This window comes from Argentina anserina, chromosome 5 (genome assembly GCF_933775445.1).
Source record: "Argentina anserina chromosome 5, drPotAnse1.1, whole genome shotgun sequence".
NCBI lineage: Eukaryota > Viridiplantae > Streptophyta > Magnoliopsida > Rosales > Rosaceae > Argentina > Argentina anserina.
This window is the reverse complement of record NC_065876.1, coordinates 9,616,016-9,628,810: the sequence shown is the minus strand read 5'-3', so window position 1 is coordinate 9,628,810 and position 12,795 is coordinate 9,616,016. Positions and strand designations below refer to the sequence as shown.

Sequence of the window (12,795 nt, the reverse complement as noted above, 5' to 3'; positions counted from 1 at the left end):
CCGTTGTTGAGCTCCACCTCGAACGATCTCCGGTGGTTCTCAAGTCCTATCGAGGTAAGGGTTTGTGTGATGGGTTGTATTGTGTGTGATTTGTATGGTTTTGTGGAGGATCAGAGGAAATCAGAGGAGGAGGGGGCGATGAAGATACCGCCGCCTTAGGCAGCGCGTGAGGGGAGGTGAGGTAGCCTAGAGGCGGCCTGAGACCGTAGGAGGGTAGAGGAGGAAGAAATGAAGAGATTTGGGGCGGCGGTGGCGTGCTACGCACCGGTGTTAGAGTCAGCGTGTGGGCCCCACGCGTTGCCACAGTGAGTGGCGCGTGAGCGCTACGCGCGGTCACCGTAGGTGGCGCGTGTACCCCACGCGCCGCCACATGCGGCAGCGCGTGAACAGTGAATTCAAAAAGTAATTTTGTAAAAATTTATTTTTACGTACGGTAAATGTAAAAGTGAATTACGTACGATAAATGTGAAAGTGATTTACGTACGATAAATGTGAATTTATTTTACGTACGGTAATTATAAATGTAAATTTTGTACAGTAAATGTAAAAGTAATTTCGGAAGGGTAAATTGTAATTATTATTTACTGAGATAGTATTTACAATTGAATAGTATGCATACGTACAGAAATACGTAAACAGTATGTACACGTACAATAATACGTATTTGTACAGTAATATGTAAATAGTAAATACATGAATAGTACTACGTGAACAATAATTTCGTAAAAAACCAGAAATTGCTGTACAGTAAAATATTATTACTGTTTCGGCATTTAAGATTTTACATAATGATTCTAAATTCACATCTTATCTTTTCAAGGTGATCAAATACTTCAAGTAAAGGATTCACATTTGGAATTGTGAAAATTTCGCTCAGGATTATAAGGTGAGTAAAATCTCACAATGACGAACCTATCCTTGTGGAGATTCAGGAATATGCTAAAGTTTAAATAATGAACTATGATATGTATGTGATATGGTGGATTGTGTATGTGTATAAATGGTAAATAGGTACATATATATGGTTTGTTATATTATATATTGTCGTGATTTCTGTTGTGAATAAGTTCATTTTGGTGTTGAGATTTATATATTGAGCATGTTGATTCGATTTGTACAATATAATGTGATGATTATTGTACGTGATTTTAACATTGAGTTTTGTTAAAACATTTTTGTCTTCGGACGTGTTGGCATGTCGGAACCTAGCCTTTGGTTGGGCGAAAGTTACGATACAGTTATAGTTCTAGTCTGTCTGCCGGGGTACTGCATTAAGAGGTAACAGATGTGTTATCGGCTTATAAGTACCCATATTTTTGATATTGGATAGCAAGTGGTTGTCCAATTTTGGCGGCGTACTACATGAGGGGTAACAAAGGTGTACCAGCGCTCATGAGTACCCGTATTATAAATGCATTTGGGCAAACAGATGGGTTGCCCAATTTCTCATGAGCATATACATTTTCATTTTATTAGACAACCAGATGGGCCGTCTAATGAGTCATGAGTGCATTTATGATTGATGTTTTGTGGAGTTTCGTATATATTTTTATGCGAGTTATATTGTGTTTTTACTCATACGAGCTGCAAAGCTTACCGGGTTTGTGTTTACAATCCCGGTGCACCTATTCGATGGTGTAGGGGATAATTCCGCAGGTGTGGATTAGCGGAAATCGACGGATACTTCTGAAGACTTGAAGTTGTTTATTTCTATCTTGTGGTGAGAATTTGTGAGGATTTTTACAATTCCATTTGATATAATGTTGAATTATAAATTTGGTTTGTGATAATCATTTTGACTGAGTTGAACAATGAACTCAGTGATGATCCGTTGTAACATTTAAAATGATTTCGATTTATTGAGATTGTTTTAGAGTTTTCATGACTTCGAAATTTGAGTTTCATACTCGAAATTTTGGGGTCGTGACACATACAATTGGTGAAAACTGAAACATTTGCAATCTAATTTGCATGTTTGAGGAAAAAAAAATACCCACTCACCATTTCAAATTCTGATATAAAATTGAGCGAATGCAAAGAAAATGGCTAAGATATATATTACTATTGGGCGATGTGAGTGCGGACCACCCAACCAACTTGAAATTCATATTTATTTTTTATTTAATTAAAAATATATATATGCCTAAAAAAGGAAACACAAAAATAAATTTTGGTGGTTTATAAGTGTTAGTTTATAAATTATGAAATTATAAATCGTAAAAAATTTGTGATCTAAATTGAAACTATGACGAACGTTTTTACAATTTGTATCAATGTATCAGTGTCATGAACTCATGATATTGTTCAGGTACGTAAATGAAGTAAGAACAATATTGGCTATTTTTTTTAGAATATACATAAATTATTCTAACCTTTCAGCCAACAATTTGTTTTTTCTATTTGTACGGTGATTATCTTTTGAGAATACAGTATGATGTAGTGTATGACTAGAGTTAGAATGATTACTATAATTGACCTCATGGATTGATGTCATTACAAACATAGTCTTTGATACAAGAACTTCGAAAAATTATAATCTTCCTATATACAATGGTTAATTTCTCTAAATTCATTTTTCACGCTGGTGTCAGTTTGATACAGTCAACATCACATCATATGATTTATTTATTTTCTTGTGATTTAGTTTGAAGAATTATTTAATTACAATTTTGTTTACCCTATGACTTTGTGAATATATTATGATTTTTTTCAGTTGATGTAATGAGTCCATCTTCCCTATTGACATTAGTATGCTTGACATTTTTTTACAATATTGTTAAATAAATTACTCGCAAGTAACTATCTTTTTTTGACGCAATTACTCGCAAGTAACTTAGATATGTTTTTAAAAGGAAAAAAAGAAGATAAAAAGGAACTTCTCTTGTGGTCTGTGAAGCGTGCATGAGAAAGTAAAAAAGTAATTGATGTTTTTCAACTGTATTTTTGTATTTTTTTTATTAATAATTTGACTAACTAACATATTAGCAATATGTGATGGTGGTCATGCTCGAAGGTGCATGGAATAAGCTCTCTGAAAACCATATGCTTAAGAAGAACTGACTAATTAGTTGCTTGGACTTTACTTTTCTTTTACTTAAAGTGGAGAAACATCGATCCAGGAAATGACCACCCAAAGAAGAAAGGTGTGGTGGTGAAACATTCATCATGAGTTAAGTCGTTTCCTTTGTTGGTTTGCTTCCTAGTTCTGTAACAACTACCAAAATCATGACGTAAACCCAATCAGGGAATGTTCCCTCCTCCCCTGTCAGCTCTCATCCTCTTCTCCATGTGTGTTGCACGCCATCCATCTCATGAATATAATTGAACTCTCTTTTGTTATGTTCGTTGTTTCCAATATTGTAGAGGTAAATTTCACTCATACTAGTGTTTCTACCATAGATCCTATGATACCCAAATGATTCACTAATTTAGCGTGCATCTTTTAGGTATATTATTGTCGCACACAAACATATCAATTGCCTATATATATGTCTAGATATCTGGCCACCGATCTGGTACATTTAAACAAATAATATGATTATATACATGAAGCTCACGTATGTGCGTGTGATCTCAACCCTAGGTTGCTCGATCACAGTGTAGCTTGCAACCCTAATGTTCATCTAACTTTTTATTTTTACCTAAGAGATCAATTGTGAACCCAATACTCGATCTGCTATATAGTGAGCAAACACAGTTTCAAACTCCACTTGTTTCAGCCTGTAAAGTGAAGCGTGCAGAGACCTAGCTCCTAGCTGAATCTGTTAAATTGGATCATCACCAGTTCAAATTCTTGTTTCAGCCTGTATAGTGAATCGCGCAGAGACCTAGCTGAATCTCCACCCAGGGTACAAATGTACAATCATTCTGGTACGTGTGTGTGTGTATATATATATATATATATATATATATATATATATATATATATATATATATATATATATAAAAGCTGAAATAGGTATACCATGCCAGAAAACCTATATATACATAAATGGATGTAAGGAGCGGAACAATTTGTCAAATTCTCATCATCATCGCTCATTAAATTATAATAGATTTATACGGCTAATATTTCAAAGATCAAAGTCAAGCCCCCATACCCTAGCCTTTTCCATATATAAAGCAGGAGATTAATTAAGTAAACATGTCAGCTAGCTCCCAGCACCGACCGGAATGAGATTAGTGTTTGATTAAATTAGAATTAGGGTAAAGAGAGGACAGATGAGAATGGCACTAGAGGCAAGTCCGGACTCCGGGAACTGTGGAGTTCTGTGATTTAGGAGACTAAATCAAACTTATTAATGATGATGCTTCACATGGTATTGTTTCCTAATTATTCTAATATGTAAATGATGTTCATTTATGTATATCTATATGTCTTAGTCTGCAAACTTAAGCAGATGCAGTGTTATTTAATAAACCCTAATTATATGGCCACAAGGCCCATCGATGATGAACATTGCCTGCTACTCTGCGAGCTTATGATTCTTCTGAATTTTGCAGATGCATGCAGGCCGTCCTTTCTCTCATATGTATTAAGTATGCCACCTGATCGAAAGAGAATATATATGTGCCGCTCTTTGTTTCTTTTATCCCAAGTGACGCAAGGGAAACGCAAAACATATTTACGAATTTACCAAACAACTAAACCCTAAAAGCGATCTAGCACGTGAACCCTTAGGTCAGAAAGAACCGCACTCACTTTCATCTGCTTTCTCGGCTTCTCTTTCTCTTCCATAACTAGTTCATTTCCCAAGCAACCCTCTCTCTCTCTCTCTCTCTCTCTCTCTCTCTCTCTACACTTAGATGGTCCATCGACCAGTTGATGCAGAACTATGAGTCGATGAGGGCACGCTCAATGATGATCTCCATTCAGAAAGTCTCATTGCTTAAAAGGGATTCTCATGCTTGACTTCAACTCAAGTACGAAGATGCTCGCTCTTAGGTCAATTTTCGATAACGACCGAACTTGTATTATTTATTCCTCTAGCTACTCATTATAAGACTCTAAAACTTGGTTCTGTCGACAAGAAGTTGAACCCAGCTGCCACTAAATTTTCAACGAAGTACTTCAAGCGGGTCCGTGAAATCCAAACATGCAAAACTACCGTCTTGCTTGCTCTATATCTTCAAGCCTAGCTTAACCGGTCGGCATGCTGAGAAAGCTGATCGAGGTGGGTGATTCACATATCTAAAGCAAAGTTTTCCGTATTCCATATAGTTTTCGCAAAGCATTTGCATACTCCTGTATATTTATCATATATGAGACCTGTTGCATGGCTTGGAGCTTCCCAGCCAGTTCCATCTATAAATCTGGTTTCCCACTTTCCCATGGGACATACAAGCAATTAACAATACTATAACGAGTACAACAATATTGTGAAGATAACAATGAAACTTGTTGATCGATCAGTACAGGTATCATCTGCTTCTTGCACAGGTATGTCAAGTATGAACTTGGAAATCTTTAATTTATTAGAATATGCATATTCAGAAAGTTATCAATTGCTGCAAAACAAAGAGCTTTAATTTATTAGAATATGCATATTCAGAAAGTTATCAATTGCTGCAAAACAAAGAGCTCGCATTTTTTCCTATAAATCCGCAAATATCTTATCTGCATGTGTAGTATACACCACAACACACCACGCAGTCCCTGGTATATATTGTAGATATATGCATTCTATCTATCTTGGATAGATTTACTCATATTTGCATCCTAACTAGGAATTGTCTGCCCAGGACCATGAATATATAAAACACACACTCCTGACAAAACTTTTTGCAATTGCATATATACTGGCGGAAATGAAGTCTCCAATTTAGAGATAAATTCACTGTTTTCGATCAATATTAAAAAAATTAGTCTTTCAATACAGGACTCAGTCTCGTTAACTAAGTACCGTGTGTGTTTGTGTTTGTGTAGTTACTGAATTGACGTGTACTGAGATGACTGGCCGGATCGATAACATATTGAGAGTTGTATACGGTACACCATGTACTTGAGGGAAAATTCTAGTCTATACGCTGCAGCATGCTATGTAGTCGCTTTTTCCTTCACACATTATAACACACACGCCGCGTGCATGTTATGACACCAATTTTATACCACACAGCAGATGAAACCATACTTGAGCTAGTGAAACGTACAGTAGCACATCATGACTGGTCTACTCATATGATATTTAATACCCATAATAAACAAAATTTGCGAGCGCTAGCTCTACATATATATAGTGTAGGAATCCTCAACATGAATTTTTTTTCTCGATTAACCTGAAATCTAATTTCTCGTTCACATGTTTACGTACACCTGGCCAGGCAACGTATAAACGATGACCTAATACAGGTAAGCGATAGACGTGCATATACAGACAGATTTTTAGTTAAGATTCAGCTGCAATCGCTCAAATTGGTTGTTGTGTATAATGTAGTGCATGCATCACAAACTAGTAAGAGCGAATTGCGGCAGATGTTTTCCTTCTCAGATCATTTGTTGTGTCGCAAATGAAATGTAACTATATAATTCCATACAACCCCAAGAATAGATTCCAACAACGTTTGGGTACATATATTTGAGATATAATTAATTTCATATCTTAAAAGAGCTAATTAATTAATTAATGGCCTTGTCAACCGGCCTGCTTTTCTTACGAACTTGTATCATCGATTCTCGTACATTTGCAAACTACTGGCAGCTCCATACATATGGATGCAAACTTCAGGCCTTCCAATTCTCAAACATGCCACGAATAAGCTGATTATAATGTATAAGAAGAGTCCTCAACTGCATATACTCTCATCAGTTGTGAAACTGATAATTTACTGTATTATGCATCATCATGCATACGTATTGGAATTGCAATTATACTTCATATGCAGAACGCACATCTCTCAAAGTAGGGAAGAGATTCACACCATAAATAAACATGTCTATTTTACAAAATACTTCATCAACCTTTGCATGAAAGTGAAACAGATACAATTAGCCAACCAAAATAAAGCAAATTTCATTGATCAACTAGTTTTCCAAGATAATACAACCAAAATTTCTGGGCTACGTCAGTTCACGTATGACTCGATCTTGATCAATTACGTTATTTTGTACTTAAGCATATAAGTTTGTACCAACAAACTGCTTTAGCTAGTAGTGTACATATATATATATATATAGATAATTGATGATTAATATAAAAAAGGGCACAAAAGTCGAATAGGTAATAAAGTGATACCATTCTGTTTACCCTATGTACAGCGACTCAATATATTCGATCTCTTCAAAGTACTGTACCTCCTCCTATGATTATAATAGGTAATTAGTATCTTGTATGGACTACTTAGTGATGTAATATATGTTCTTAATGCTTAGTTTCATTTCCACAGATCAACTTGGCAACTTGAGGTGGATGTTGAGGCGGTATAGTCCTGTCTGAAAATATTTTCTGGCCTCTTGGATTCGTTGTCTCCCATGTTCATATGTACTTCATCACCCACAGGATCAAATACTGCTTCATTTGAGTAATTTGTTGTTGTTTCTTTGGAAGCTTCTTGCTGGCCATGGCTGAGCTGTGATGCAACAAATTTGTCAAGAACTCGCCAATCTGTAAGTTGATCATCAAGACTTTGGTCATTATAAATTAATGGTGATGAATTGATCATGAGATTCTGTTGATTCATCTGCTGCAATTGCCCCTCTGGCCTGAATGTGGAAGATGGAATGACATGGCATCCATTGTTCCTACGATGATCATAAGTGCCATATTGCGCAACCTTGGGGCTTTCTAATTGAGGGAGTTGGAGAAAAGAATCAGGATGAGGAGGCACCGCAGGCATAGTATTGTACTGCAAATGATTATCAAGTTCTTGTTTGCAGTTGGAGTAAAGCTGGTGATGATATGATGATGAGGACGCTGTATAAGCAGAGTGAGGAATATTCATACTAGTCCTTGGAGAATCAAGTTCCGGTATGAATGAGGAGCCTTGGTCATACCAACATGGTGACTCATAATCACCCATTCTCCTTACTGTTGCCAATCGTTTCTTGAACACTCTACACACAACCCATCCTTCTTCCTGCATTTATATATAGACCAGATATAGTTAATTAATAATTTACAGCAACATTTCACTTTAAAATTAACTTCACTTATTGTCCTAGCAAAGGGCCATAACTGTAGGTGAATAAAACATGTATATTAGGGTGTCCGGTGGTACGGTATTTTATATTTCTTCAAACTCGATAATCCAAACCAATGGTTTGTTAAACTCAATATTAACTATTAAGTATGATGCAATGCACAGAAAGGACTACGTTCAAATGTAACAAGCTGCCTGAAGAAGGCTTAAACCTCAGTTTTGATAACTTTTGATGTACATCGAGTCCAGACCTAGGTTTGCAATCTCACAAAACGGCTCAAAAACTAGTCTTCTAACCAAATGTGTTTAACCGCAATAATGCTTAGAAGTATTTCACACGGTTCTGGTAGTCAGCTGGTATGTATCTTATGTTTTGATGAACTCAATGTGGTACATATATCGTTGAACTAAACAGGCTGTAAATGCAGAGAGGTTCAATCACGCCATATGTATATGCCTAATTTAGAAACTTGGTCCAATTTAGCAGAAAATCTACAGCTGATCGAAAAGCTAGAGCGTAAAGAAATTTTTGTAGACTGAGGAGAGGTTTGAAATTACTTGCCTGAGGAGGTCCATTTTCATTAGTTTCAAGTCGATACTCATGCATGATCCAATCTGACTTCTGTCCATTCGGAGCACGTCCTTTGTAAAACACCAGAGTCTTTCTCATGCCAACTAGGTTGTGCCTAATGTAAATAGCTTTATCTCTTCCAGTAGCTTTCCAAAACCCAGCTTTTGTTGCCCTATTTGTGCGAGTTCCTGTAGGGTACTTTTTATCTTTGTGGCTGAAAAAATACCATTCATTCTGATCTTCACTCCCTATTTTGCACAATTCTGTCAAATTGAACAACTTTCAGCGCGCACTTAGAAGATATCAATCGATCAAAGTCTTTTTTTGATCAATTTAATCAATTACTTCATTAACAAGCTTAAGTTTGATGAAATTTTACCTTGAAGATCCCATGGCTCAATCTTATAAAGATCAACATCTCTGATGACATCAAGGTCAATCTTCTTTGAAGCCATCTTCTTTCTAAGATAATAATCAACAAGTTCTTCATCTGTTGGGTGGAATCTAAAGCCCGGGGGTACATGTGAAAAGGTATTCATGTTCGCCAAACCTGCATATATTTTCAGCTAATAGTAATCAACAACAATATGTTTTCGCGTTCCATATATATATATATATATATATATATATATATATATATATATATATATATATATATATATATATATCCTTTGCACCAGGTGCCACGCTTGTTTGATGGGGAATTTGAGCTAGAATATGTAGAAACAGTAGAATGGAGATTATGAAATAAAATTGTATGTACAAAGATTAGAATTCAGACTGAAGGTTGTGAGAAGAACAGATGCATGCATGAAAATCACAAGTTCACAAATACTTCAATACCTAGACACTACAACATATGCATGCCAAGAACGATTAATACAATACCTTGTGTGTTAAGCAATACTTTTTTCTTTGTGTGAGAACATAAAATATTTTGTACTGCAAACTTATGTCAAAAGTAATGGAGCAGCTACGACAGTTTATAGCTTTTCAATTACTCCATGAGTAAGTGAGGAGAAACCCTATAGGGCATGAAGAAATCTAAAAGAAATAGGAATCCACATAAATCTAATGATACAATATAGTTAACAAAAGTGAAACGGGACATCACAATCAATTTATAAAACTTATTTTCTTATACCTGCCATATTTCCTTAGATTATTTACTAGATTTTACTACAATTAGGAAACTTAACTGCCCTATAAGATAAATGCTCATATTTGATTATGAGCACCATGACAAAGAAACCTCCTTAAGAAATTAGGATTGAGGAACATATAATATTACCTGCTTACCTACGAATGATTTTTTGACTTGATGAATGTACTCACGTACGTACATCTTAATATTTTTGTAGACATTCAATTTGTGCAAGTATCATTTTCACAGATTTCAGATTCTTCTAAATGTGAATGAACACCAAGCATACATCTTCATTTGCTCATAGCTAGTACTCAAGAAAAATCAAAGACAATGCAGGAGGTTATAACATTACCAAAAACAAAATGATTATGCTTGTAGGACTCATCTAAATTACATTATTAGATGTGTGTGAAAAGGATGACATTATATACTTGTTGGAGATATATAAAGCACTAGTATAACTATCAAGATCCATGTGTGTAAGAAAGGAAATGGTTTGGTGAGTGTAGTACTGAATTTTGATTTATGAAAAAGAAAATTCATCAAGTTGGGGGGGGGGGGGGAAGGAAAAATGCTTTCTTATCACTTGAGTAAGCCAAATTTGATAGAACTAAATTTCATGGAAAATCAAACTGAATCCAAAGAAAAAAATGCAGAAGATGAATTAATTTATAAGAACAACCGTACGTGCGTGTTTAGCACATGAAATCATAAAAAATAATTACAAAGAAAAAAAAAACGATATTAGAACAAGAAATTAAAGACCCCAGCTTCATAGAATTTTACAATTTATGCACTATCCATATCTTGTGAGGCCACATTACGGATCGAGAATTGAAACTAACAAAGAAAACAAAGCAAACCCAAAAGAGAGAACAAAAGAAGAAGAAGAAGACGATCATGATGATAATTAATGATAATGAAGACGAAGAAGCAGAAGAAGATATGATAACAAGTTAACAACCTTAGCTTGGCAAAATTTGCTGCAGTACAGATCTGATTGAACCAAAATCTCGTTTCCTCCAATCAGCTTAGAGATATAAGATCAAAACATGAAGGAGCTAGGTGTACGTGCTGAGCTTTCGACACTCTTAATTTCAGGTGTTGAAATCCCACTGATCGGGCAAGCAAACAAGGAATAAGAAGCACAGGAAGAAAGAGAGAAACAGAAACAAACAAGCAAACAATAAGGCCAACAGAAGATCGACCTCGGGAATTGAGCTGATCTCCTCTTCAATTGATGCACTCTGTTTTAAGAACTGTCTTGTCACAACATAGAGATAGAGATCAGATCCCGAGGACCGGAAAGGAAAGTGAAATCGGAAAAGAAAAAAGGAAAGCTAAGAATTAATGGCAAAATAGAGGAGGTTGAGTTAAATAACAAGCAAACACAGCACAACAAGAAGACAGCAGAAGAAAACAAAACACATGCCCTAATTATAATCCATCCCTCTCATATATACTGATCGATTCCATTAGTTTGTTTCTCTCTCCTTTATCTTTTCAGCGGGTTTGATTGCTGCAAAAGCTTCGCGCTTAGAAAAAGGGAGGCGCTCAAATGGCTCACTGAGAGAGAAGGAAGGAAGGAAGGGAGGAGAGAGAAGAAGTGTATAACCTCCACAGCCACCCACCAGCTACTGATGGAGACTAGAAGAAAAGGCTTCAGCTTCTTAATGAGGCTTTTGTCTCTCTGAGAGCGAATGAGAAATATTGGACGGTGAGATGGAGATGATGATGAGATCGGGTTGGGTTTTCTCTCTTTAATATCTAAAAAGACAATGAAGAACAAAGGATTAAATCTATTGAAGAGAGTGTGTTAAAGAAATTAATTGATGTATGATGATGACGATTACGATTATAATATGGCGCTAGATTTGTAATCAATAGAAAGGATTTTTTTGGTAGTGGTGATCTTGAATTGACCTTTCCCTCTCTAAATACCTGAGGTGGAACTTGGAAGTGAACATCCTCCCGCCCAAAAAGTAATCCCTGCCCTAGCTTACTTAGCCCTTTGCTTTCAGCTAGTCCCTTCACTGTTTCGTTAATTTGAGAGTCGAGGCTACACCGCGTGATTTGCACGCTCAGATTAATTAAAATAGGACAAAAATATGATTATCTAGCCACCCCTTCTAGATGCTAGCTCCAATTTGAGACTTGTATGAATTTAAGATTTAAAATCTGAGATTTTCCTCCGAAAAGATGAGATATGGTACTTATGTCGATCTATGTTGGTTTGGATTGCTCTTAAAATTCTCACACGGTGAGAATTTTAAATGAGAAAATTAAAGATATACCCAATATTAGAGCACCTCCTTTAAATTAAACTCACACCTAAATGTTTTTTCAATCTAAACCCAAATTTTTTTTCTACAACCCTAGTTTTCCCTTTTGATCATTTTAGTTTCCTTAATTGTAGCATTTATTTATTGTACATGTTTAATTCAATCCTATCATTGATTTTTCACTATTTTAAATTGCTGAAAGATTTGATTTCAATTTTTTTTTGAGAAAAAATTCTTTATATAGCTCATATGAGAGTTTCAGAATACAAACAATACTCCAGTTTTTATAGATCGTACGAGAGAACACAAAGGTTGTTATGTACTTGTATCATTCGTCATTTTTTTCAATCTTTTGAATCTATCAATAAGGTACGTATGTTATCCATTATATATATATATATGTGTGTTTTCTCAAATATTTTCTTTTTGTATCATTGTACCATGAATATTTTTCGTGTGGTAAATCTTTTGTTCTAGGTTTCAACCTTCATATTTTTTTCACTATGTGTTGTTACCTAATAGATAGAACACATGCATATTAATATAAATATTCAACATATCGAAGAAATCTTTAAAATTAGAGAATCTTTAACAAACAGGTTGATGTAAAAATTACCTAATAGATAGATACATGCATATTGGTATAAATTTCAAATTCA

General features: G+C 35.3%; 1 protein-coding gene across 1 annotated transcript; it reads right to left on the bottom strand.

The window, feature by feature from the left end:
• Positions 1–7,201: 7,201 nt before the first annotated feature.
• Positions 7,202–11,313, bottom strand: LOC126794243 (NAC domain-containing protein 7-like). Its single transcript, XM_050520910.1, has 4 exons — positions 10,819–11,313; positions 9,087–9,257; positions 8,695–8,970; positions 7,202–8,069 (listed from the first exon to the last, which is right to left on the bottom strand). The coding sequence occupies exons 2-4, from the start codon at positions 9,244–9,246 to the stop codon at positions 7,372–7,374; spliced, it is 1,134 nt and encodes a 377-aa protein (XP_050376867.1). The 5' UTR covers positions 9,247–9,257; positions 10,819–11,313; the 3' UTR covers positions 7,202–7,371.
• Positions 11,314–12,795: the final 1,482 nt, after the last annotated feature.